General features: G+C 33.9%; 1 protein-coding gene across 3 annotated transcripts in view; it reads right to left on the bottom strand.

The window, feature by feature from the left end:
- Positions 1-5,931: 5,931 nt before the first annotated feature.
- Positions 5,932-23,014, bottom strand: part of LOC132715531 (piwi-like protein 1) — a 173,547-nt gene continuing 156,464 nt past the window's right edge. The window contains exons 2-19 of one of the 3 annotated variants that reach the window (XM_060698542.1): positions 22,384-22,497; positions 21,896-22,124; positions 21,088-21,302; positions 20,022-20,146; positions 19,651-19,731; positions 19,032-19,226; positions 18,611-18,722; positions 17,834-17,957; positions 15,864-15,981; positions 15,413-15,527; positions 14,597-14,784; positions 14,203-14,354; positions 13,182-13,306; positions 10,523-10,697; positions 8,260-8,416; positions 7,568-7,693; positions 7,127-7,274; positions 5,932-6,882 (exon numbers count right to left, since the gene is read on the bottom strand). In XM_060698542.1, coding sequence (XP_060554525.1) covers positions 6,766-6,882; positions 7,127-7,274; positions 7,568-7,693; positions 8,260-8,416; positions 10,523-10,697; positions 13,182-13,306; positions 14,203-14,354; positions 14,597-14,784; positions 15,413-15,527; positions 15,864-15,981; positions 17,834-17,957; positions 18,611-18,722; positions 19,032-19,226; positions 19,651-19,731; positions 20,022-20,146; positions 21,088-21,302; positions 21,896-22,124; positions 22,384-22,491 — 2,610 coding nt within the window. In that variant the 5' untranslated portion in view covers positions 22,492-22,497 and the 3' untranslated portion in view covers positions 5,932-6,765. Of the gene's footprint in view, positions 6,883-7,126; positions 7,275-7,567; positions 7,694-8,259; positions 8,417-9,308; positions 9,484-10,522; positions 10,698-13,181; positions 13,307-14,202; positions 14,355-14,596; positions 14,785-15,412; positions 15,528-15,863; positions 15,982-17,833; positions 17,958-18,610; positions 18,723-19,031; positions 19,227-19,650; positions 19,732-20,021; positions 20,147-21,087; positions 21,303-21,895; positions 22,125-22,383; positions 22,499-23,014 lie in introns of all 3 variants that reach the window. The other 2 variants (XM_060698540.1, XM_060698541.1) reach the window with 2 other exon arrangements.

Raw genomic sequence — 23,014 nt, 5'->3', positions numbered from 1 at the left:
TATTGCAATGGTTGAAGAGCACTAAATTGTACCGGGAATGGGAAAGGGTAGGACCCCCCAAATTCCCCTAGGAATTGGGATTTCACAATATTAAAAGAAAATCAAGTAACAAATCCCTTAATTAAGTTTGTAGGCCCATTTTTTTGCTTTTAATAACTAATTCTTTATTCATAATGATGTACGTTTAACTATGGTTGCGTTTGACATCATTGAAAGACAGCACCTGTGATGGAAGATAGAAAGTTAACAAATTTCTGGTTCAACCCTTTGGACAAATTAAGGAGTAACAGGTCTACCTCCACAAGTAAATCTTGAAAGCCATCATAGTATGACCTTTTCAGTCAGATTAGGGTAACTGAAAATTCAACAAAACTATGTTTAAATGAGCATCAATTTCTTTATACACGTGTACTAACCGATTCATTACAATATCCACTCTAAAATAACCAATTAAAACAGTTATGTGTTGACTTTATTAATTTCTTTTTATTACTTAGCTTAGTATTTAAGTTTTTACTATCAGATTCTTTCATCACCAACCCGTACAAACAGAAATAACACCATTTTCCAGAAATATTCCCAATTTAATGGTTTTAGAGTAATTTTTAAATTTACTTTTCCCGATAGCTAAACCCCCCTTGCTTTGGGTGAGAAAATCTATAAGCATCTGTTTATCTACAACACATCTAAAAAAATCTCTTTCATTTGTTTCATTTTACTTGCAGGGTTCCTTTCCCTTACCAAATTCATTAAACAAAAAATTTTTGCAAAACCAAAACCCCCAAACCCTATTTTTTTTATTACCAAAAAGGGGAAAGGGGAAAAACATTAAACATAGATGTGGGCCCCCAAACCCCCAAAACTTTTTTTTAGATTATTTAATGTGTGAGGGAAAAAATTCCTAATCCTGCAGGCTGGGTTTTGGGAAACCTCATTTTAAAAAAGCCCGTGGAAAAATGGGTAGAAACCGGAAATGTTTTTTTCTGGTGATAATTCAAGTACAAAAAAAAAACAGGGAACATATTTAGTAGTAAATTACAATTACTTAAGTTGTCATGGTGAAATTTTCTGAATAATATCGACCCAAGGTGGACTTACAACAGTTTTAAAGCTGCATGCCTCAAGAATTGTGTCAGTGCCCCCACACGCCACTATTCTGTCAATCTTATGACTCTAGGTCAAATATATTTTGGACTACATGTGCCACAAGTTGAAAACTGAAAATCTTTCACTTAGTAAAGGGCAAGAACTTTACAAAACTGAACAAATCCACAAGCAAACCCAAGGTGCATAAGTTCATATGCTGACCAGCATTCTTGTAAACTTTCAGGCCTACAAGTATAATACTTTTTGAGTTATGCATGAACAAGTTGAAAATTGCAAATTTATACTACTGTAAATCAAGGGCAATAACTATAACAAAACTGAAAAAAAATCAACATGCAGAGTCCCAGGTGCATAGCTTCACAGTGATGTTGATCATTATTCCTGTAATTTAGTGATGTTGATCATTATTCCTGTAAAGTTGGTTGATTCTAACTCAAGCACTCAAGGAACAAATAACATAATAAAACGGTTTTAACTAAGTCAAGGGAAATAACTCTACAAATACTGGAAAAATCTACAAGTGAAACCTCAGGTGCACAACTCCATATGCTGAGCAACCTTCCCGTAAGGTTTAATGACTCTATGTCAAATCCTTTTCGAGTTACATGCGACACAAGCTAAAAAATTGCAAAAATTTTCTAAGTCTAAGATTACTTAATAAATCCAGACGAAAATACCCAGTTGCACAACTACAAAAGCTGATCAACATTCCTATAAAGTTTCATGACTCTATGTCAAATCCATTTTTAGTTACATGCGACAAAAGTTGAAAATTGCAAAATTTTACAAAGTCAAAGCAATAACTCGTTTTATGACTCTAGGTCAAATACTTTTTGAGTTACATGCAACACAAGTTGAAAATTGCAAAACTGTACTAAGTCAAGGGCAATAACCCGAAAATACTATAAAGATCCACACAAAAATAACCTGGTGCACAACTGCACATGCTGATCAACATTCCTGTAAAGTTTCATGACTCTAGGTCAAATCCTTTTCGAGTTACATGTAACCCAAGTTGAAAATTGCAAATTTTTTTCCAAGTCAAGGGCAATAACTTTAATAATAAAAATACTATATAGATCCACACAAAAATACCTCGGTGCACAACTACACATGCTGTTCCTGTAAAGTTTCATGACTGTAGGTCAAATACTTTACGAGTTACATGTGACACAAGAGAACGGATGGAGGGACAAGGGTAAATGTAAATGCCAGCCACTCAAGTGGGGGCACAAAAATCAATCTGGAGAAAAGTGTACAGTAAGATTTTGTGAAAAGTAAAAAAGTTTCAGGATTCAAGTACATTTGTAATATTTACTTAGTTTGTTTCATTTTACGCCTTCTCCCAACAGTATTTCAGTCATATACATGTAGGCGGGTAGTTTCCTAACCATCGTTCCTGGAGAGTTACACCAGTAATAGACTACCTTCCTCCGCGCAAACTACCAAAGCATCTTCCAGAGATCAAACCCGCGCCAGATAAGTTCCGATTCTAGTCATAACAAATGATTCTATGGACTTCATCGATAGTGTTTTAAGATATTGTCAAAACTAGCGGGAATTCTTTACAACTTGCATAGTGAACAAATATACCAAAACACTGTAAAGAATTCAATCAAATTTTCATTCTACAAGCGAACCAATATAAATTGTATCCTCAATATTTATTTCAGTTCTCTGCATACTACATTTCTAGTGAAATATTTTTTAAATTCACTGAAATGGAGGAATGTAGCTTTAAGCTCAATTAGCAAATGCCGTTTCAGTTTATGCCGTTTCCAAGTTCATACATTTATTTTGTGTATGTGAATTTGATTTCAGTGTGTTCAAACAGCAATCTTCCTTTCTGGTGAAGATAATGGGTACTCCTCTTCTGTATTATTTCTGTTACAAATGGATATCAAGACTCGAGCAGGTATCCAAAAAGAGCAATGACTTGGTCTCTGGAGAAGAGCCAAAACCTACCCAAATGAAAATCAAGTCCATGCATAGTATACAAAATGGTGTAAATTAAAAACAAAGCCACTTCTACTTTCTTTTTTTTTCTTTTTTAATTTTTCAATTCCAATATTCAACAATAAAGAAATATTTTCATGATGATGATATGAAAACATGTGCATGTCATTTTCACAAAATAAAGCCATTGAAATTTTTCAAGATGTCATATTTTTTGTTGTTGTTGAAAAAACAGGCATCTTGTTAATTACAAAAATAACTTGAGCAAGTATTCATCATTTACATTTATCATCTTTTCAGATCAACATCAACAGTCGAGTCTTAAAATGAGTGAATTTCACTAAAAAATCCCTAAAAAGCCCAAGAAAATAAATTGTTAAAGTATCAAAAAGCCCTATGCAAGCCTTGGCTTGCTTATTATCAAATTTTATTAATCACCTAAACCAATAATAAATATTTACAACCATGCATCGTCTGTGTTGGTTTTTTTGTTGTTTTGTTTGTTTTTTCCATCTTATTTGGTCACTTGGTATCGCAAAAAAGGATTTGCTAAAATAGTAAAACTCAAATGGTTCAAGTGATTACATAAAACAGGGTCTATTAAATTTGATAGGTATATAATATCTATGCTTCAATTACATTTGTTCAAGAAATATTTCATAGAAATAATACATTTTTTATGACAGATGATCAATTTTGAAGGAAATACCAAACCTCATGTTCACAAATGATCCAGTTTGTTACAAATATACTTTCTTAACAAGGAGAGTTGATCCAAATCATGAGATCAAATTTGATCACCATTATATTTATTGCTATTGCTATTGATCTTTGAGCATCGTTTTCAAAAATTTAATTGCAAATCACCCGTTCACAACTCTTTAAATGTCAGAGTGTTTTACCCTGTTATGTACGGAGTAAAGTACCGACAACAAAATCCAGATCAAGCGATACAAGTCCATGTCAAAGGGCCTGTTAAACATCTTCAACATATGTATTCATAATTAAGCTTAAGCAAAAAATACCAGATAACATTTTCTTGCTTCACAAAAACTATGGTTTACACAGAATCTTCTACAATATGATCTTAAATGTATTTCCATCAACCCTGTACATGCCGACTTTCATTTACAGACATGCCCAATGTCCATGTTGAATCAGTCCATGACTAACACAAGGGAGATCACAAGTCGGCCAATAGTTTATATCATGGATTGCTTGGCCTATACAGGTAATTTAACTAAGACTATGAAGTTTAAACATAGACTACATATTTCACTAACAGTTATAGAATTAAAATCGCAATCGCCATTTACTACTAAAATATATCTTGGGTCTCATAAAAAAATTCAACAAGTTATATTTCTGTTTGGCATACAAATATCATGTCACGAGTATTGATCACGTAAATGAAATATGAATGAAGCTAATTGCGTAGATTTATAATCTAGATGAATGAACAGGAGGATGTGTAGTGTTTTACAAGGGTGTTTAAAACACTCCTTGCAGGATGACAAATCTAAAGTCTGAAAGAAGTTTGGACAAATCTTTAGGTAGGATAGTAACAATTACTAACAGAAAGTAGAAAAAATTGTTGACAGCCATAAGGAGTTTGGTCATTTCCATTAGATAGGCCAGAATTAAGTACAAACAAAAATGAAAGTGTTGAAAGTCATAGCATGCTCCATGAGGATTTAACAAGAAAAGTTTAAGATAAAGGTCAAGGAATTTGCTTTTGAAAATATTTCTCACTAGGATAATGAAGTTCTATTCTAGATACTAAAACAAGGAATAACCTTTGATCAACAATTAACAATGAAATAAAAAACAAATTTTAAAACAAAGATAAAAAGTAAAAAAAAAAATTAAATGACTGCTAACTAAAAACCAAACTAGCTACTGGCTACATAGAAATACAAAAGTATGAATACATAATCCAAGTAATGTTATATGGTAAAATGACTGTGGAGATCACAACTGTTATATCTGACAATGACTCGAAACACGGTACAACTTTCATTCCATGTCACAACTTTTACATATGAAAATGATTTGAGCCACGTCATGTCAAAACCAACATAATGGCTTTGCGACCAGCATGGATCCAGACCAGCCTGCGCAGTCAAATCAGGATTCATGCTGTTCGCTATTAGTTTCTCTACATGTTACATAGTTTGTAAGCGAACAGCATGGTTGCTGATCAGACTGAGAGTACGCGCTGGCTGGTCTGGATCCAAGCTGGTCGCAAAACGCATTATGATGGTTTTGTCATGACACGGCTCATATGATAACCCTGAGTCTGTTAGAGACTGGTCTTTCTGAAGTATTGACTATGATAAGAGAACATTTGACTAAAACACTGCCTCATTCTCAGTTCTCGCCATATATTCATCACAATCAAAATAATGTACAAAGTTCGCTTCTGACAAAATGAATGTGAACTTTAAAATGAATGAATGAACTGTTAGCACCTCACTGGTTTTCAGCACTTGATCCCAAACACTATAAAAATTCAAATGCTCAAGATTTATCTCCATGTACAAAGTAGAACATACACAGGGCTTTTTTTTCAATTTTGGGGAAACGGCCTGGCCTTTCAGTTGGGGAAAAAATGCGCGATAAAAAGACATTTTGGGGAAAATCTATTACATTAAAAAATGAGTTAATAACTTTAAAATTAACAATAAACACATGCCCTAAAAGTCAGGCGAGTCATAAACAATGAAAACAGTTCAGATCTTTGGCCTTGAATTCCTTAAACATACAAAACCACTTTTTTTTTATTTAGTTGGAATCACTTGAGTCAATATCATTTGTGATGTTGCCAAGCTTCAGTGTTGTAACCTCCTCACACACCTCCCCTACTTATTTCAGAATGGTTGCTTTGATTTTTCTATGTAAAAACTGCATTAAGTGCTAAATTAATTAGATGATGATTCTCAAAGGACATTTTGACACTTAATGCACAAAAATCAATTGACTGTTTTATGTTTTGAAATTTATTTACTTAAACTAACACATTCCTCTCCAAATTCAAGCCGAAAATCAAACAGGAAGTAGGTCGCGAAAATATGTGATAATAGAATATTTTGCCGATTTTTGGTATTAATATAACTCCATGTTCCTCCAGACTATGATTGAAATCTATAAGAATAAATAATATAACATATTTTTACAAATGTCTGCATATTTTGAGGAGAATTTTCACAAAGACAGAATGTTTAGAGATATGATCAGCGTAATGGAGAGGATTGCCCATCGTCGGCATTGGACTTTTTTACTTGCAGGACAATCGGTAATATCAAACACTGTAGGCCTATAAAAATTGAACTATTTGAACAAAAATGTGATTTTTTAAACAAGCAAGCCATAATAGTTGATTTTATTCAGACCAAGGGGAATTTTTTAGCTCAAGGGGAATTTTTTTTCAGCTGGGGAAGTAGCCGTTAAACGGCTACAGTTATATAGCAAAAAAAAGCCCTGATACAGCATGTTTCTTTTAACTTCCTCACCAAAATAACGTATGTACACACGTCTTCTTCTTGGAGAATCTCCATAAAGGAATGTTTAGCACTCCAAACAGCTTCCTTGTTGTTTGTTTTTGAATTCTGGTTTAGAATTCACATGAGAATAAAACTGGCAACAAACTTTGATTTTGGCAACTGTATCTATCACTCAACAGTCAACGTATAACCTGTTTTTTTACAAAAAGTAGAGCCGATCTGCTAACTCGATTGCAGGGTCCTTATGAATAGACTGTCCGACTAAAAACGCCAGTTTGTGAGCATATTGGCATGGGGCTGGCACACGAATAGTTCCCTATAATTAAGAAAAATAAATTCATTAAAGCAATTTTCACTTATGATAAAAATAGACACGAAGTTCCTGTCTGTTTGGAAAAGGATATGAAACTGAGTAAACATGAGTAAAATGTAACACTATTATAGAAAATAATTTCAAACAAATCATTTTAACATTGTAATGAACATTAAAAAATCCCTTCAGGGAAAGCTGAAAGCTTCATAGATATTATTAGTTGTATTTCAGATTTTTCGTAACTTACCGGCCAGTTGTAATACAGATGAGTGAGTTTGTATGTAAGGCGCTGCATATGATCTGGTTTGAGGCCAGTTGTGTCATGTATAATGTTGTAGTGGGTTGGAGTCACAGTTCCTTGTCTAACTGACTGGGATACAAGGAAGAAGTCGTACCTGTACAAAAAGAAATTTTTATTAGTCATTCTGAAAACTTGTTGTTTTTTTTACTATTTAAGACTATGCCAACATTTTTTTAACAACCTGTCTATTTTCTTTTAACAGTTTTTGAAAGCACATCCGTATGTGATAAGAGGAACCAAAGACCAAACTTACCATTCTTGTTTTGTAAATACATAATGGATTTAAGAGGAAATACACTATCGATATAAGAGAAAACAAAGACCAAACTTACCATTCTGGTTTTGTAAATACACTATGGATATCAGAGAAACAAAGACCAAACTTACCATTCTGGTTTTGTAACAACACTATCGATGACTGTACCAGGGGGAGGATTGGAAAGATTTCGTCCTACTCGGGCGAAGAATCTCGAGTTGATTCTCTTCTTTACTATGATCACACCAACTTTTGGACTGAAAAAGAGAAGCCAGTTCATATGCTTAAAACTTTGCAGTCAGTAATCTAATAACGTACACATACAGGAGAGGATTTACTCATCTAGTGAATTGTGGTTTGATGATATTCCAATATAACAAGAACTTGATTGAATATTCAAAATTGGGATGTTCCTTTCAAAATTTTACCAACTTGTCCGCTTCACAAATTTAGTGTACAAACGGTGGAAAAATGCACAAAAATGGTTAAAACAACCATGAAAGACTCTTGAACGATAATTATAGCAATTAGTTGTTTAGTTCTGAAAATGAAACTAGGCTTGTCAAGGTTTAAAAGCTTTTATTTCTGTTTCTGCTGCTACCATTACCATTCTGAAACCTAATGATCAACCATTGCATCAAGTTAAGAGCAAGGACATCCCTCACTCTGTGCAGTTGGACTTTGTTTTATCCTGTAGGATGCTGAATTTTTACATCTTGCTTTTGAAATCCCTTGAAATTCGAACAGATGGGTTCAATTTCAATGTCAGCCAAATACACCATACTACTTTATCAAGTTAAAGGATTAAAATAGTTATAAATACCTATAATTCTGTCCACCAGCCTTTTTGAAAGCATCCAGCATTTGTGGCAACTCGTGTTCAGCCACTGACAGCAGCTGTCCATCACCAACACCATCTCTGTACACAATGATCCTCTCTGGTAAACATCCATTCACCTCATGGTATTTCTCTAAGGCACCTACACAATAACACAAAATATCAATTAAATGACCACCAATCTGGCAAAACATCCACACAAAAATCATTGTTTAAGATTACAAAATTAACAACTAATCTGGCAAAATATCCAAACAAAAATCATTGTTTACGATTACAAAATTAACAACTAATCTGGCAAAATATCCAAACAAAAATCATTGTTTACCATTACAAAATTAACAACTTATCTGGCAAAATATCCAAACAAAACTCATTGTTTATGATTATATTAACTTCTCAAATTCACCTACAAAAATATTAACTTCCCTTATTCCAAACAGTGTTTATACAGAAAGTTAAAACTCTCAGGGGGGAAACTTATTATGCCCCTCTGAGCACTACATAAGACACAAGGGCCTGGGTAAAACCACTATCTATATATACAAATGTATAGCTTCCTCTATTTCACTATTGTATCATACAATCAAAGAGTGGAGATGCGAGCAAAGGCAAGAACCTTCATTATCCAGCCACACAAGTCCTTAAAAATAAACTCTTTTATAAAATCAAGATTTAAAGTTACCACTCTGTGTCATTTGAAATAGCATTTGAAATAGATAAGCTAATTCAATCTTATAAGATGCCAAAACTGAAATTTCTTGATTTCATTAAAGAATACCCGTTTTCATACATAATACGAGCATTCATGACAGTTGCATTTAGGAAATAGTCTTTCATCAGTTGCATTTAGGAAATAGTTTTTCATAACGGCAGTAACAGTTCAAATTTCTTTGTCACAAAATTCACTTGCATTATCAGTACAAATAACTCCGAGTGGCCTATGGGAAATTAACATTACACAAAAATTGAGGGGTAATGATATTAACTATCCATATTTCACCTGACTGCACCCTCTATCATAACCATCCTACCTTTGTAACTGATTTGAATTCTATCGACCAATTCCTGGTGGGTTGATTGGAATGATACTCTGGAATAATACCTAGTCAACTTTTGATTCATGGAGGCAACGAAGCCCACGACAGACTGTCCCTTCTTGGCGGAATCGTGGTACGTATCTATACCTACGACCATCAAATTTTTTAACTGTCGCAAAACAAAACAATGTATATGAACAATCAACTGTGTTAGTGAACAATGAAAATGATGGCTGAAGACCTTTGAATGTTAAGAAAAGAAAACAAGACCTGTCCAAAGTGTCAAAGGGGTATATTTTTCACATAGGAGCAGTCTTAAGATTTATTGCATGTAATTCTTCAAGATATGCTCTGCACCTTAATTATTATGAATTTAATAAAGCCAAGTACATATCTATATAAACCTTTTTTTTCAAATATGTAATTTCAATTTTACACTCACAATATTAAAACTTTCAATGGTCTTCTACCAACATATTGAACAAGGTCATGAAACATACTGACAAGTGTTTTACATTTTTGATGGTCGACATCTTGATCACTCATCCAGCAAAGTCCAAGCCAAACATTCCATAACATGAACAATGCGTATTTTACACTTCTTCTTACAAAAACTTTGTACAAATGTAAAAGAAATGTCAGATGTGTAATGGTTTGATCTCTAAAAATTTTTGGTCTTCCTGGACCAGAGCAAAAAAGCAACAAATAGTTCACCAAATCTTGCAAAGATAGCATGTAACATGTTTTTATTTTTAAATACTTTTCATTTTGAAGTTGAAGTTATCTTCTTTAACTTCCTTCTTTATTTGTAAGTTTTAATTAAATTACAAATATGTTAAAATATCCTATGTTTAAATATCCTTATGTCAGGCAAAGTCCTTATTTTATATTGATTTTGGTTAACTATCACTGATGTGGTGAACTATTATTGAGCAAATAAGGCAAATAAAGCACAGTGCTCTAAATAAGAAGCACTGGAAGCATTTCCATGGGTGCAAGTTGAAAATTTGAAAAAACCTGAAAACCTTTATTCATAATCATTTTCCTACATAATCTAACAGTAAAACATGATGAAATTTGTCACAAAAAACTGAGCTTCAAGCATAAGCCAGAAAACTTGCACCCATGAATTTCTGCAAAATAAATCAAAAGCAGCTGGCAAGAACATTTGTAACTGACAAGTATTTCATGCAACTTCATTAAAGAACCTTTTATGCAGATTTTCAGACCATCCATCAGTTCCTGCATAGAGGTTTGGAAAGTACACCTCGAGTAGTATCTAGTTAAAGCCTGGTTCAGGGATGCAATTACCCCGCCTACTGATCGCCCCTTCTTCGCAGAATCATGGTAACTGTCTATTCCAACTACCATCATATTTTTCAACTGTGTATATTAATAACAAAACATTACATGGCAGTTCAAGGATGTATTTAAAATACAAGAACCTATTTGACACTTAAAATTACAAACAAAACTAAATTAATAAGAGCTGAATTTGTTCTTTGTACATTCCCCCACTTTTAACCTCACATCCTTTCCGGGAATGCTTGCTTTCAATACTCACACACTAAAACCACAACTAAGTAAAGACTAAAGCAATAGACACTGTCTTACACTTCAAGCAAAAGACAGCAGATTAAACGAACTAAACCTAGCAAATTTCAGAAATACAAGTTACACCATCCCCAATACTTTAGCTTCATGCAGGTGATAAATATTGTTTAATTTGAAGATCCTGTAGGTAGAAATAAAGGTTGTTACCACACTTACATGAAATTTTATATATGTATATAATTATGTCTTTAAACATCAAACAGTATGTATACTATGTACTGCAAATATTTGTCCACATTGTTTGTAATCATTAAAAAATAGAAAAATTTGACTTAGACTTTATAGAAAACTAGAAATGTGTCATCATGCCACGGATGCCCCCGCATGCAGCCAAAATTTCAAATGTTATAATATTTAGTTCCAAATTTGTTTGCACAATATATTTTTTTCATCGTAAGTTCAAAGCCCTTAAAACTTTTCAATGTTAACACAAACCATTTTTATACAATGTTCAAGGCACTGAAATTATTCAGTCTGAACTTTTTGAAAATAGCATATTGCATATTTGTAGCCAAAATAATGGCTATATACATTTAGTGCTGAAACTGAAAGTACAAAATTTTTCCAACATTCAGGAAAGATAAGTTTGTCCAAAATCATTGAACCACGACCAAATTCAAACTTAAACTGCTTATTTCTAAGATGTATCTATATTATTTTCAAAGTGAAAGGGACATAACTCTGCCAAAAAATCATCGAACCATGACCAAATTCCAACTTTACCTGCACATTCCTTTGACATATCCATATGTCAATTTTGAGTTGAATATGTAACACTGTTGGGTTGATAATGAACAGAAACTGTAAATTTCATATCATTTTCATAGTGAAAGGGACATTACTCAGCCAAAAATCATTGAACCATGACCAAATTCGAACTTGGCCTGTGCATTCCAAAAACATATCCATATGTGAAATTTGAGTTGAATGTGTTGTACTGTTGGGGAGACAATAAACGGAAACTGAAAATTTCATATTATTTTTAAAGTGAAAGGGGCATAACTCTGCCAAAAATCATCGAACCATGACCAAATTTGAACTTGACCTGCGCATTCTTTCGACGTATCCATATGTCAAATTTGAGTTGAATGTGTAATACTGTTGGGAAGATAATAAACGGAAACTGAAAATTGAATTATTTTCAAAGTAAAAGGGGCATAACTCTGCCAAAAATCATCAAACAATGACCAAATTTGAACTTGACCTGTATTTTCTTATAACATATCCATATGTCAAGTTTGCGTTGAATGTGTTGTACCATTGGGGAGATAATGAACGGAAACTGTAAATTTCATATTATTTTCAAAGTAAAAGGGGGATAACTCTGCCAAAAATCATTGAACCATGTCCAAATTTGAACTTGACCTGCGCATTCCTTCGACATATCCATATGTCAAGTTTGAGTTGAATGTGTTGTACCATTGGGGAGTTAATGAACAGAAACTGAAAATTTCATATTATTTTCAAAGTAAATAGGGCATAACTCTGCCAAAAATAATCGAACCATGACCAAATTTGAACTTGACCTGTATTTTCTCATGACATATCCATATGTCAAGTTTGAGTTGAATGTGTTGTACCGTTGGGGAAATAATAAACGGAAACTGAAAATTTCATATTATTTTGAAAGTAAAAGGGGCATAACTCTGCCAAAAATCATCAAACCATGACCAATTTGAACTTGACCTGTATTTTCTCATGACATCTACATGTCAAATTTGAGTTCAATATGTGCAATGGTTATTAAGATAATGAACGGAAACTGATGATGACGGAAGGACGGAATGATGAAACAGGGTAACACTATATGCCCTTGCCATTATATGGCGAGGGCATAATAAATTTCTTATTACCTCCCTTTATTAACATGAAATGTAAATTTGGTAATACCTTTACAAATACTGGTTTTTTTGGGAAAAAAACAAATATTCGAGCATTATAGTTATGATATTAAACCATAACAAAATTGAGCTACAGGATCTTTAATCTTTAGGCTTATTTGAGGTACTCTTGGCCCACTTTCTGGTATATACCAGAACCCATGAAATCTGCTTATTAATAAAGGTTGTCTATATTGCATATTATGCAAATAAAACCTCACATTTCCTTTCAAATCAATAGAGCTGCATCCCCTTTAGAACCTTATCGGTACCAATTCTAAAATCATATATATGTGTGCGTGTGTGTTTTAACATATTTTGTCATTAAAAAAAAAGGGCCCTCAACCCTTTATTGCTTCACAACTATACTCACAGGAATATCTACGGCCCAGACTTCACCGCCAAGTTTACAGTTCAGCTGAATAGCTATCTTAGTAGCTACACTCATCAACATCTGCTTCTTTGAAAGGGTTCTGGACACTACCACTTGGCTAGGCACTATAATAATGGATCAACAAGATTGTATTTGTAAACAAGATTGCATTTTTGAAAAATGATATGCCAACCAATTTATACAACACTAAATAGAAGGAACATACAACTTTTTGCACTATGCCAAAAAGCACTAGTGTCTAGTAAATTTGTAGGGGTCAAGGTCATATTTCAATATGTCAAATGAAAGACAATGTGCGGATGTGTCCAATGTTCAGATACAAAGGCCAAATAAGAATTGATAAAAATGTTTGAGCCATGCCATGACAATACCAACATAATGGGTTTGCGACCAGCATGGATCCAGACCAGCCTAGCCTGCGCAGTCTTATCAAGATCCATGCTGTTCGCTATCAGTTTCTCTACTGGTAATAGTGTTGGTAAGCGAACAGTATGGATCCTGATCAGACTGCGCAGATGTGCAGGCTGGTCTAGATCCATGCTGGTCGGAAACGCACTATGTTGGTTTTGTCATGACGCGGCTCAAATATTCTAACTTGAACAAATTTTAGATTCTCACATAGCTGTTTTAAACTCGGGTTCTTTTCTTAAATATCATGGCACTTTTTTTCGTCTTTTTTAGTTACAAGTCACCACTACATCAAGGTCATTATATGACGATATGCCAGCTTCAAAGGTTGTTGTTTGGATTTGGACATAAATACATAAACAACACACTATAGCGCCTGGTCATAGTTATGCAGGATTGTGACAGACCTAGCTTAATACTGGTGGCAAAAGTTTATCACTTAATCCCAGCAGGTTACTGACAATAATGCAGCCTTCATGACCACTGACAACATGCTCCCTTTAAAGTGCACTTCCCTCTCTTAAATTTTAATTGAAATACATGTACATTCTAAATTTAAAAGAAACATTCAACAACTTTAAGAAATACTAACCAGGATGGTCCACACAAGTGAACTTCTTGATGGCATCATATCTGTCCTTTTTGTTAGTTGGGACAATGCACATGGCAAGCTGTGTAGATGACGCGAGGTTTTGTCGCAATGCTCCCAGGTAAGAATCATTTCTATCATCATTCAGCTCTATCCTGAAACAATTCATTAACACAAACTTGTACAATAACGCTTTCTAACTCTACTTGAAACCAACATAAATTGTAAAATTGTAATCAGTTTTTAAAAGTAAACACATGGCATGAAACAATTTTTTTTTCATTGTAAACCACTTTCTTTTTTTGTGTCCATGGAATGTCTTACAGGACTTGCATAAAGATAGGATCAAATATTATTTTTATTATGCATATACTACATGTATTACAAATCCACTTACGGCCGTGGTGCATTGATCCTCATTCCCATAGGAGGTCCAACACGACTTAAAGTTTGGACTAAGTCTTGAGCCTGCCCAGTGATTCTTCTGGTAAATATGATAATCCAGTCCTCTAGATTTACTGACGTAATAAGCTGTTTTCCTCTCATATCGCGAGACCAATCTGCATCTTCTTGCTTGTATTGTAACTACAAACAAAAAGTAATACAATGTATCACATTGCATTTAACAAAAGTAAATTGAAGTCCCTTTATTTTTTTGGCTAAAGAATGCCATGTATAAAATAGATATAGAATCCCTAAAGAAAGCCCAACACGGCAAAATTGAAAATGTTGCAGACTCGGTTTGATTGAGCCTGTTCATGGACGGTACTGGAAAGTGCAAGTTACCGTCCACGCCCCCTAGCACCGGCTTAAGCTTTCTATAAAGTTTGTAAAGAACTCATTTTACATGTTGTTCTACATCATTTCTTTTTGATTCTCGGAAATTTATTTTAGTTCAATTGTGTAGAATGCCAAGTGTATAAGCTTATAGACACACTCTCAAATCTGCTCCTGGTACAAACCAATATTATTCAGCAAGGAGTGTTTCTTGCTCAAAGGACCAACAGCCTGCCCTTGCTGCACAAACAGCAGTCTCAAAAGCACTGCCACGACATTGTTAAGCACTAAAAAGCAGCAGGAACAAACATAGGATATCATTCCCTAGTAAAACGCAATATTGCGTAGACCAATGTCAGAGGGAAGCCAATGACCCCACTGGTGGGACCCGGACCACTTTAGAATATTGTGCTCAGGTGAGCTGAAAATAACCTACCTCTGAACCCTTTTGGTAGAGCTTTTCTTGTGGCATGATACGAGCATTCAAAGAGACTAGCGAGTCTGAAAATCTCAAGCCCCAACCGCCCATTTCTGCTCTGACTTTTTCATTCCTGGAAAAAAAAGCAGTCACTTGTGACAAGTTTTCTGTATCAAGTTTTCAGCGCGACATTTTAAGGAAGAATCTGAAAAGGGTATGATGTCTATGTTTGAAATGCATGTTGGAAAAGTGTACCTATTCTGAATGCATTCTTATTTAGTCCATATACGGTTCACTGCCATTACCCTAGCACACAGAGAGCAGCACAGAAATCCAATAAATTATCAGTGACTGGCACCCTTATTCCTACACAAATCTTAACATTGTATTAATGAAGATTAAAACACGTAAGAGGCGAAATTTCAAGAACATTTTAGCAGTGTAATGATTGAGAAAAAAATCAAACTACCTATTTATCTGGGCAATAAATGCAGTAAGTGTATTTTCTCTAGCTGAAGGAGCAACTCTTGTGTGAACAGCAACATCTTTCATCACAGTGAAGTCGGCCCTTGCTTCATCACTCAAACCTGTTAAAGCAATCACATATATGTAGTAACTCAGTGTTTCTGCCAGAGCGCGTTTTTGCGTTTTTGGCGCACTATTTTCAGCCATGACGCAATGAAATTTAATTAGTGCGTATTTTGTGACGCAAGAATTTCACCGTTGCTGATTTCAACACAAGTCAGATATACAGACTATAAACCGTTCAATTCAGTATAAAAATGTACGGAATGTTACCGTGGGCTCCACTATAATTTTAATGAGAAATGAAATTTTTACCGGGTCCGTGGTCCGGCATTTAGCCAATTTTTCAACTAGTTAATAAACGCTTGCATTTATACGTTACTGCATATATTGAAAGCGCCCAGACAAAATTATTTATTTTGTTGTCGTCATATTTCTGCGAACGAATAACTGTCTTGCTGGAAAATGCAGTCTGCGTATACGTTATGTTCATCTGTGCTGTTCTACAAAAATTAGAAACTTCGAAGGGAAGCGATAGCTACAGGAGAATGTTTCTAATTTCTGTAAAACAGCTAAGGATGAACACTAACATATTTGTGTCAAGCTTTATTTGCCCTATTACGTCACTAGCGGGGTACTACGAAGCACTATGAAAATTTAGAAGGCGACTATGAACGAATTTCAATATAGTATCGACTTTCTTTTTCTATGAAAATTTTAACACACATAATTTTTAAGAAATACAGCGTTATTATTGGATGACAATAATCCAAAAATAGCAGAGATTGACCAATTTCTTCACGAAAAAAATATACAAAAAGTTTACCTGTTTTTTTTTTTTTTACATTTTTTGTTTAAATTTATTGGCATGACCCTTATGTATTTGAAATGCACCCCTAAAAATATCATACAGGGGGTCATAAAAGACCCTCAGAAAATCAGAGCTGGCAGAAACACTGGTAACTAGAAATGTGTCCATAGGACACCGATGCCCCCACACGCCACTGTTCTGTCAATCTTATTACTCTAGGTCAAATATTTTTTGGACTACATGTGCCACAAGTTGAAAACTAAAAATCAACAAAGGGCCATAATTCTGTTAAATTTGGTCGCAGTAAAAATTCCTTCCTTTACTACCATCTACACATTAAGGTTGTTCATCCCTGTAAGTTTAAGCAAAATCTGCCATCTGGTTTAAAAGGAGTTGCATTCACAAGATTTCGGGATGGACTGACGGATGGACAAGTGAAACGCTATATGCTCCCACATTGTGGGGGCATAAAAACATCTATAATGGCAAAAACATTAAACATAACTTGAACTACCTCTGTCCTGGCACACCACTTTGTAAACAAAGCATTAAGAAATTTCATGTTGACATATTGAATAAATATGATAATGAAGCTGGTGCAGAGAGGACAATTTGAGGCACGGTGCGAGAAAACCTATCTTTATGACATATTTTTCAAAATTTTATTTTTATCTCATTATTGTAGAGATTTTTTTCTGACAAAGATACTGAAAACCATCTTCAAATCAAATTATCATTTATTTGGTTATAAAAACTGTATGCTCATTTTTTCGCTGCGAGTATTAACAGTGATGTATTTCAAAAGACTGGTTAAAATAATTGTAATGGAATACTAAATTACATTTCGTTCGATTGTGTTGGAAGCTATAAGCTTACTGAAACACTCAAATCTGTTCCTGGAACCAACCAGTACTAAGCAATGAAAGTAAAGTTTTCTTGCACAAGGAAACGACCACTTGCTCCTGACCAAGCCAATGCAGAAAGCAATCTTCAGACATTGATAACTCGGCCATGCCGCCACTCTTAATTCAAGATGCAAACAGATGGCCTTTTTTCTTGTAAAATAATCAACAACAATATGCATGTTCAAAACTAACAGTTACCTGTTAGAGTACATAACTCTGGCAAGAAGTAAAGATTGTCAGTTACTCCACGTCTTCTGTCCTTCGCACTAGGTTTAGATGCCAGTAAAGGCTGTTCACCATCAGTAACCTCAATTCCATAACTCTGAATAATTCAACAATGAAATTTTATTTATTCCAATTTCGTAAATGCTCACGAAGTTGCAAGTGAAAAATTAACATTTAATCTGAACAACGCCATAGAGACTTGAAAGCATATGCAGTAAGATAAGGTGAAACAATTGAAAAACTTTAACTAAAGCAACTAGGACTACAATCCATTTGATTAACAAGACAGGAAATTTCTTAGCAATATATTCACTGTATGTAAACTAAATTATCCTATGTCAAATTGTTTTATTTTTTCTAAACAAAATATTCATGCCAATTTATTATCACACAATTCACCAAAGGAAACTAAAGCTTTTTTTCACTTTAGGCTGAATATGGCTGGACCCATGAAGAGGAAAATTGGTCATGGGGAAAAAAAACCCAAACAAATCAGACCATTATTAAACATGAGTATATAGAAAGATATGTAAACTGTGAAGCAATATCATTTAGTTAACAAACAACAATACCCTCTGTTCCACAAAAACAATAGGGCAGGTCATGATGGCCCGGTATCTTTCACCCGATTATTCAATGCTCAAAATAAATATTGTTAGCAATGAATGAAAAATGAGGAAAAATGTTCATTTTTCAAGGACGGGAAGGGGGAATGAATATCAGGTCTCAAAGCACTGCAAGCTTCCATACCTTTTGGTAGTAGTCTTTGTAACTAATCTCTGAGCCATCTCTTAGTTTAAAGGTACTGTGTGGCTTCTTTTCCCAGTCAATATCATCTACACGATATGTCTTGTTGTTATATCTAGAAGACAGAGAAGAAATAGACATTTTCAAACAAAATAATACTTAAGTATTTACACAGCATTCCAATCACTTTTCAACATACATTCATAACAAAATTTATGTCGTAGACATTACATCTGGTTTTTACCCTATTCTTTTACTTAATGCAATTAAAATCCACAATTTGCTCAAAGTTCAAGAATAAATATATTTATTTAACTAATGCTTTAGCTAACAAAGATCAGCTTTCAAAAGACATTTTTCCAAACATCATGCATATGATATTTCCTCAACTTCTTCAATTCTAATTTATCTAAAGCATATTCACCTGGTTAAAATAATTTGTCCAACCAGCTTTTTTGTACAGTCGTCATAGAAACGGTCACCACTTCTTCCGTACATATCGTACATTATATCCAGTACTGTGTCTGACCTCATAATCTTGTGAGAAACATCACAGTTTAGCAGCACACTGTTCTCGTATTGTAAAATTGATGTGATAAATCCAGGCATCACTTTCAATCTGAAAAATATTTTCATGTGTAATTTAACTGAAGCAAAATGTTGGTTTTTATCAACAGCTGAAACTAAGCGCAAAGCTCAACTTTTTCATAGCCAATTTGAGTTTTCATTTTATTTCTTTAATAATAATTTTGTGAACAAAAGTGACCAAAATAGAATTATAATTCAACATGTCAGTTATGTCCCAAATTTTGTGTTGTGTTGTTTTGTCATACCTAGTGTCAACAACAAAAGAATTATAAATAGCAGATCATAAAATGTTCATCAGTACTTAAAAATAATTTAATTTGCAAACTGTAAACCAGTCGACTTTACAAATACGCATAAATGAAACTGATATTTGATGCAGTATACATATTTATGTTAGGTAACTTTTACGGATTTGTTACTACTACACGATAGAATGTAAAAAAGATGAAGCTTACTTGTGTTGAGGAATTTCTACAGCTAAAGATGGATTGTAGTAATTTCTGCCGATCTGTTTCATCTCTATCATAGACAACACCCTGTGTGTATAGAAATATGATTCAATAGTAAAGAAACAATTTTGAATAATTTAATTGTTTTTCTTTTTACAAGATTTTTTTTTAAAAGTAATTTTGCCTTTTAGATACCTGATTTTGCCTTAAGATACCTGATGTAAGTAAAAAAAAAAAAAAACCTGTCACAGAATATGTTTTAAACAGAAAATTGTATTAAAAGAAGTTTATAAAGAAAACAGTTATTCAACCAAATTTTTTCAATTTACATGAATTTTTAAACTGCTACAACTATTGTAACTAAATCTTCTTATTACCTTCTAAAGATGATGTTGTAAACTTGAATACACTGCGGAGAACTTGCTGGCAATTCATTTGTCAACTTTATTGTTACCTGGACTTTAGTATTGTCATATTGACGGACTGAGTACACTTCTGTCACCTGCAATTCAAGTTAATAAATATGACATGTTGATAAAACTACATACAGGTAGTATCTTTATTTCATCCTCTAATTACCAATTTTAACATTTTAGAATTTTCATCTAGTGGCAGTGTTTTTTTCCTTTATATAACTACTACCCTAAAACGGTACTGTTCCCAATAGAAAATAGACATTAAAATTCCCAATTTCCAATGCTTAAATTCCCAAAATGGCTCCTCAAAATTCCACAAGGCCAAGTGATTTCTCTGAAATTATCTAAATCCAACATATTCATATAAATCATCACTCAAAAGTTCTACCTGGACAGTGGAAGATGTTAGCTGTCTTTATTCATGATGACTAATCTTATTTGTAGCTGAAAGAATGCATAAAAAAATCCCAATTTAAGTCAAAATAACGCATTTTCCCAATCAGTCTGGTACCGGCACCATTCCCAAAGGAAAAAAACACTGAGTGGTATTATCAGTTGTCATTTAGTTAAGTATTATACTTAAGTTCTTCAAACATTATATTAAGTACTAGACATACTACTTCATCAAGTATGTTAAAAAGAAATTGTAATTACATTTAATTATCAAATTTTATCACCATTTTAAGATATAACATATCTACTTGAAGTTAAGTTTTTTGTTTTACAGTCATCGAATTTAGCACTTACCAGTGGCCAATGACCAGTGAAAATTAGTTCCGGCCAGTAAAAATTAGTTTCGGGCCAGTGTAAATTTTAAGAAAATTTAGATAAATATATAGTAGAATAAATTCTAAAAATATATAGTAGAATAAATTCTAAACTGAAATTTGGGCCAGTAAATTCAATATTTTAAATTCAATGACTGGTTTAATGACGGTTGTAGAAAGAATCTAAAGGTCTTTCTACTATGAAGGTAGACTTATTTTGAAAAGGGCATTTTTCTTTTACCAAATACATTTCAACTTACAGGGTCTTGCAATTTCTTTGGAAGAATGAGGGTCATTCCATCGAATGCCTTTGTTTTCCCAAGCAGTTCCTCATGACTGCATAGAAGAGCTATTCGGAGCTTCTTACTGTCAATGTCTGGTGCAAAATCTACCCTGTACTGGTACAAATGCCAATCCGGGGTCTGTTCCAGACCAAAATAATTGCTCAGTACTGGAAATTGTTGTCCAGATGTACCTAAAAGCAAATTATTTTAAGATACTAGTTGTGATTTTTTATTTCAATACAACAATTCATATAAATCATACGCAACACGTGCGTACAAACAATATAAAACAAGAGCAATCAATGATCAAATATGTAGCCTGATGACACTCAATAAAGCAGTTGTTGGGAAAGTTTGCTGGAAATGTAAATGAACTGTTTGGACTTAGTGTATTCGAGTGTTTCCTGTAATATGGAGGAAGTAAGAATTATCAAATCATTTCCTTTAATAAGGGCCATTGGACAATTATTCTATCAACAAGTCATCTATGGACAAAGTGAGCACTTGTCTTTTCTCAGTGATGTACAGTCCATAAAGGGCATTACTGTAAGAAGATAACTTAGAGTGTACACACTTGTACCAATCAGGCAAGATAATCACAGAGAACAAGCTTGAGAAATTTTCAATCCATTCCCTTCAGTAGTTTTGGCAATACTTATTTGCCTTTAATAGCTTGACCAGAGTACTGCTGACTTCTAGTACATGTTAAACTCTCCATAAAATTTTGAACAGTAAAGCTAAAATTGCCCAGCATCAACAATAATTCAATAATTAAAATTTGAACCTTGTTTGTCTGTTACATGAGCTGGTCTTGTGTGTGGCTCTTCAAACCTTGGTCTTCTCCTCTCACGCTGATCACCCCCACCTATTGCCAATCGAGCCATCTCATCTGCTGGTGCCTTCATACCTTCTCCACCTGCCATACCAGGTCTTGCTTCTCTAGCCCCACCTCTGTAAGATGCACGCCCACTAGCTGGGGGTGGACCTCCATTGTCAGACTGTGGTACAACTTGCTGTGAAAAAACAATTTCTTTAAATTATTCAACCAGAAATTATTTTTCAAATTTGTGATATTTTAATTGGAGGGGAAATATAATTTACTTTCTTTGATATTGGTTAGACAACTAGAATATACCTAGAACAATGAAAATATGCTTCATTTCAAACTTTAACTTCCAGTTATTTAAAACTCCTCAAAACAAGAACTTGAGAAATTTACTAAAGGAGATATAATACCAATTTCAATTTTAATAATTTTAATTAAGAACATACTGGTTGAGGTGGTGGTTGTTCACTTGGAGCCTCGCCTGGTCGGCTTGATGACTCTGCAGCAGTTCCACGAGCTCTGCCTCGAGCTCTTCCCCTTGCCCTTCCTGTCATATTTTAACTATGAAATAAAATAATAGATACTGCAACACATTGATAAAACAAAAGGCAGATCATTAATCAAACAATATTTTGCACTAAATATGCGTGTTTTAGGTTATTAGTGGGGGTGGATTTAATTGAGTGTCAACTTTTAATCGGTCATGCACTGCTTACTATATTGCCCGAGTGATAAAAATATATGCAAGATGTAAAATTGTATAAGTACTTAAAGATATTGTCCAGCATTATAATAGCCATCAAATATCAGTCAATGAGCCAAAAAATCGTCTTAAAATTGATAAACTGGATATTGAGCAACCCAAAATTTACAGGAAAATTGCAGTGATGGCAAACTTTGATTTTTTTGTTTTAAGCTGATTGACTAAATCGCCAGTGGAAAACAATGATAAAATATTTAAACAAGAGCCCGGTTTGAGCCGGGTGATGCTCCCCGAATAGGTTTTGGACACAGGAAAGTACACCTCTTGTAGTTTCAGAGTTATGTCCGTGGAAAAAGTTCAAAGTGCAATAATTC

Source organism: Ruditapes philippinarum, unplaced genomic scaffold (genome assembly GCF_026571515.1).
Source record: "Ruditapes philippinarum isolate M1 unplaced genomic scaffold, ASM2657151v2 ctg1989_1_1_1_1, whole genome shotgun sequence".
NCBI classification, from domain to species: domain Eukaryota; kingdom Metazoa; phylum Mollusca; class Bivalvia; order Venerida; family Veneridae; genus Ruditapes; species Ruditapes philippinarum.
This window is presented reverse-complemented; position numbering and strand designations above follow the sequence as displayed.